This window comes from Microtus ochrogaster, linkage group LG2 (assembly GCF_000317375.1).
Source record: "Microtus ochrogaster isolate Prairie Vole_2 linkage group LG2, MicOch1.0, whole genome shotgun sequence".
Classification (NCBI taxonomy): Eukaryota; Metazoa; Chordata; class Mammalia; order Rodentia; family Cricetidae; genus Microtus; species Microtus ochrogaster.
In genome coordinates, this window is record NC_022028.1 from 53,723,343 (window position 1) to 53,728,576 (window position 5,234).

The following is a 5,234-nucleotide window of genomic DNA, read 5'->3' on the forward strand; positions in this document are numbered from 1 at the left end:
TCTGGTGCCCTCTTCTGGCCTGCAGGCATACACACAGACAGAATATTGTATACATAATAAATAAATAAACATTTAAAAAATATATATTTTCAAATAACTATTATCAGCTTTAATGATGATCAAAACCCTAACCTTGATTCTAACCCCAACCCTAACTCCAGCCATAACTAACTCTAACCCTGGCTTAACTCCATTCTAAACTAGCACTAACCCCATCCAAACAACCCAACCCCAAATATCCGTAACCCTAACTTAACTTCACCTTGACTGACCTTGTCCCTAACTGCAATCCCAAACCCAACCCTACCCCTAGCCTTAAACTAACCTTAAGCCTAACCTGCTCCCAACAGCCCACCGAGTTGTGTTCGCCCTTACTCCCTCATACCACTTTGAAGCAAATTCAGACTATCAAGTCTTATCTGTAGACATTTCCATGTTCACTTTTAGAATATGAGCATCTGAGGTATGTAGCCCCAAAAGTCATTATCACACCAAAAACTTAGCAATAAGTTCTTAGATCCATCCAGTCACACAGTGCTCAGATCTCCGCAGGTTCACACGGTGTGATTGGTTGGTGTCCTTTCAACCTCTCTGTATCTGCTGATTTACAATCCCCAACAGGAAGGCATATTTTTGTCCTGTGGTGTTTCCTGCGGACTGTGTTCTTTCTGTGGGCTGAGCCTCTGTAGTACTGCTCTAGTGTCTCCCTCTGTCTATTTTCTCTCCACTGTAGATACATACAGAAACTTTAAGATTCACCACTTCCTTTTTTATGGTTATGGCTGTGTTCTTTTTAAAAAGAGATTTATTTATTTGTTATGTATACAGTATTCTGCCTCTATATATGCTTGCAGGCCATAAGAGAGCACACCAGAAGAGGGCGCCAGATGTCACTATAGATGGCTGTGAGCCACCATGTGGTTGCTGGGAATTGAACTCAGGACCTCTGGAAGAGCAGTCAGTGCTCTTAACTTCTGAGCCATCTCTCCATCCCATGGCTGTGCTCTTTATCTGGGAGACATAGCATATCTGGTTCTCTTGGTGCTGGTGTCTGCCACTGATAACCAATGCCTTACATCTGCTAAATCATCAGGGCTGTAAAGAGTTCTGCTCTGTGGGGTCTTCCCATATTAACTTGGATGCACCAGCTGAGAGACTTGATCTCATCCACTGCTGGGTTACCCAGTGGCATAGTTTGACTAGGACAGGTACTTAGCTATTTCTTTATATTTGATCACTTAAAAAAAATGTTACCTTGTTTTGGCTCTGACCATAATTTTCCTGGTTACTTCTTCACCACCTGTCATGTGTGGAGAGCTGTGCCAGGCAATCTGACAATTTCAAAGGATAGGTTGGCCACAGTGGCCACTTTTAAAAGGCTTCCCTGTCTCAAGCCAGGCTATACTGGGCACACAGAGTGCAGAGCAGTGAGCCGAAGCCTTGAGGTTTGACGTTGTGTGGATTTCAGAGCTTTTCAGTTGCAAATCAGAACACTGCAACTTTAAATTCTACCAAAATTACTCTGGTCACGAGGGCACCTGTTTGTAATCCTATGGTTCTTGTCACCCTGGGGGAAGATGTCACATTCGAGGCCAGCCTGGGCTACAGAGCCAAGACTGTTCAAAAGAGCAAAGGCAAACCCACTCTCTCCTCCTAACTAAAAACAACCCCGCCAACTTTCCCTCCCCCAGTTTTATCCAAATCACACGTTCAGAGGTAAAGGCTCATTTTTGGGTAGGGGCGGGGAGAGGCTGGCAGAGGTCATGTTGTCGGCAGAGTGTGTGGGGAGCTGAGATGCGGACCTGTGTTCCGGTGGGGTGTGACTAGTTCTCCTGTCCGTTCCTGTTTTCCAGAGCCTGGTGTACATGTATGGAGATATGCTGAGCAACGTGGGTGCCGCTGAGAAGGTTTTCTGCTACATAGACCGAACGCCAAATCTGCCCCAGCCTGGGACCCTGGCCCCTGCCAGTCTGGAGGGCCGCGTGGAATTCCAAGACATCTCCTTTTCGTACCCCAGTCGCCCCGAGAAGCCTGTACTCAAGGTGCTTGCGGGAGACTGGGAGACCCCGTGGTCAGGCACCGCAGCCTGTACATCGGCTCCTCTAGAAAGCTGCCCTCACCTCTTCCTGCTTTTCTAGGGCCTGACGTTCACACTGCACCCTGGAAAGGTGACAGCGTTGGTGGGGCCCAATGGGTCCGGGAAGAGCACCGTGGCTGCCCTGCTGCAGAATCTGTACCAGCCCACGGGGGGCCAGGTGCTGCTGGACGGCCAGCCCCTGGTCCAGTATGATCACCACTACCTGCACCGCCAGGTGGGAGGGGCTCCGGAGAGGGAGGGCAGGAGAGAGGAGCAAGCGTGGGGGGCAGATGAGGCAGCCCCTGGGAAGAGAGGCTGGGGTCCATCCCAGGGACCCCTGAGGAGAGACTGGGTGTGGGGGCTGGGGGGAGGAGGTACCAGTTCTCTGCACGCGTCCCCTCTCTCCAGGTGGTTCTGGTGGGACAGGAGCCCGTGCTCTTCTCCGGGTCTGTGAAGGACAACATTGCCTACGGCCTGAAGGACTGTGAGGACGCTCAAGTGATGGCAGCTGCTCGGGCAGCCTGTGCAGACGACTTCATAGGGGAAATGGCTGACGGGATACACACAGGTACCTACAGGTCCCGAGACCGCCCTGCCGGGGGGGAAGGAGAAAAGGGGGCTGGTGCAAGGGTCATTGGATACAGCGCTTGTGTTGCAAGCATGAGGACCTGAGTTCGATCTTTGGAATCCATTCTATAATGGAAAAAAGCCAGGCTGTGCGTAATCCCAGCTCTCGGGCTTCAGAGTCAGGAGGAGGTTCCTTAGGTCTCATTGCATGCCAGTGAGAGACTTTGTTCCAAAAACAGATAGACACTGCGGAGGAACAGCCTACACACATACACCCGCCCCCAGCTTCGCCCTTTGCTCCCGCTTTTTATTCTTCTCCACCCGCTTCTCCTCCTGCTAGGCTTTGCTATCACCTGATTGGCTAACAGAAGCAGACGGGGTAGCGAACTCGTCCTTCCCAGCAGGGAGGGGGTGTTTTCTGAGCTGTTGTGTCTCAAGAGGGACTTTCTCTGATTTCCTCAGACATAGGGGAGAAAGGGGGCCAGTTAGCTGTGGGACAGAAACAACGTCTGGCCATCGCCCGGGCCCTTGTGCGGAACCCACGGGTCCTCATCCTGGATGAGGCTACCAGTGCCCTGGACGCCCAGTGTGAGCAGGCTGTGAGTACCAGCGTGGGGAAGGGCAGAGGACGGTGAGATTAAGGGAGATATTGAAGGGCCAGGTGGTGTGGAGCTGGGCGGGCTGGGAAGGGCGGACGTCCCACTGATGGGGAGAAAGTCTGCACTTTGCAGGGCTGTACATTGCTTGAATTGCAATGGTTACTTTTTTCTTGCTGAACCAAATACCCAAGAAAAGGGATTTAGAAGACAGGCCATTTTGGCTCACAGGGCTGAGAGACCACACAAGCTGTCATGGGAGGGGCAGCACGGCTGTGGGAGTGTGTGGTTTGCACTCCTCACATCTTGGTGGATCGAGACCCAGAGAGTGATCCAGGACCCAGGGCAGGGAATGGTGCTGCCCACCCTCAATCAAGCCTTCTCTGGATGAGTCAGTCCTTATAGACACATCCAAAGGTGTGCCTTGCCCATGCCCTGGGCTTTCTTAAGTTGAGTTGGCAATGAAGATGAACTATCTTCAGGATGAAAGGAGAATGGTGCGGGGTGTCTTTCCCAGCGGCAGTAGCACGGCCAGGAGGGACAGACCCCATCACCTGCCTTTGCAGCCCTGCACAGCTGTGCCTCCCCCCCCCCGAGTCACAGGGGATGGCCCAGCTGTGCTGTCCCACCCTTGCTTTTCTGAGGCTTGTGACTGTCCTCTGCAGCTGCAGGCCTGGAGATCGCAGGGGGACAGGACGGTGCTGGTGATTGCCCACAGGCTGCACACGGTTCAGAACGCCGACCAGGTCCTGGTGCTCAAGCAGGGGCAGCTGCTGGAGCAAGACCAGCTCAAGGAAGAACAGGATGTCTATGCTCACCTGGTACAGCAGCGACAGGAGGAGTGAGTGCTTCTCAGGCCTGTGGCTAGAAACGGACCCACGGGGACCGTGCTGGAGGCTGGATACCGGGACCATTTTTGGACCTTGTGCGTTTTGATGAGCTCGAGTGGGTGGGAGTTGGGGGAATGGAGTGAGTGCTTCGTGGTTCTAGAAACATTTTTTTCCTGAATATAATAAATAAGTATAAAACGCTTTTCCTTAATATATGTTATGGTTAATATTGATCGACATTTTAGCAGCACCTAGCATCATGGACAAACATCTGGGCATGTCGAGGGAGTTCTAGACTGGGTTGCCCGAGCTTGGAATAACTGCGGGGGAGCCATCCCATGGGCTGGGGCATGGCCCAGACTACACAGAAGGGGACAGTGAGCTGAGCACCAGCATCATCTCTCTGCTTTCTGCAGCAGAGGCCATGTGACCAGACACCTCCGTTCCTGCCTCCCCTGACGTGATGGACTGTACCCTGAAGTGTGAGCCAAGTAAACTTTTCCTTAAGCTGCTTTTGTCAAGTGTTTGCTGCGCCAATAAGAAAAGCAGCTAATAGTGTGTGTGCATGTGAATAGTGTGTGTGCATATGAAGTGTGTGTGTATGTGTATTGTGTGCATATGAATTGTGTGTGTATGTGTATTGTGTGCATATGAAGTGTGTGTGCATATGAATAGTGTGTGTGCATATGAATAGTGTGTGTATATGAATAGTGTGTGTGTGCATATGAATAGTGTGTGTGCATATGAATAAGTACACATTCATATGGACATCTCACAAAATATACAGTAAGTCTGTCTGTGATTTACTTCCTGGTTAAAACTGTTGTTATTCTTTTGTTAGCTGTTGTTTCAATGTAGGTCTGTTCTTTGATATGCAAGTTACCAACATCACATAAATATTCATAAGACTGCCTTTCTATAGCTTTCCTTATTCCCACAGGGTTTCTCTATGTAGCTCTGGCTGTCCTGGAACTCGCTCTCTAGACTGGGCTAGCCTCAAACTCAGAGGTCCACCTGCCTCTGCCTCCCAAGTGCTGGCATTAAAGGTGCATGTCATCCTGACTGGCTCTGTACCTGCTATTTTGGGGGAAATAGAAGATGACTGGACGAAGTACAGTCCGAGTTAACAGTGTTAATAACATAGCTGTGTGGATAAGAACAGCA

The 5,234-nt window shown here is 50.7% G+C and overlaps 1 protein-coding gene across 1 annotated transcript in view; it reads left to right on the forward strand.

Annotated features, from left to right (window-relative positions):
* Tap2 (transporter 2, ATP binding cassette subfamily B member) overlaps window positions 1–4,578 on the forward strand; it is an 11,866-nt gene extending 7,288 nt beyond the window's left edge. Inside the window, exons 6-11 of the mRNA XM_026785400.1 lie at window positions 1,854–2,042; window positions 2,139–2,312; window positions 2,486–2,645; window positions 3,107–3,243; window positions 3,906–4,081; window positions 4,316–4,578. Of these exons, the coding sequence (XP_026641201.1) occupies window positions 1,854–2,042; window positions 2,139–2,312; window positions 2,486–2,645; window positions 3,107–3,243; window positions 3,906–4,081; window positions 4,316–4,325 (846 nt within the window). The 3' untranslated portion in view covers window positions 4,326–4,578. The remainder of the gene's footprint in view (window positions 1–1,853; window positions 2,043–2,138; window positions 2,313–2,485; window positions 2,646–3,106; window positions 3,244–3,905; window positions 4,082–4,315) is intronic.
* The last annotated feature ends 656 nt before the right edge of the window (window positions 4,579–5,234 follow it).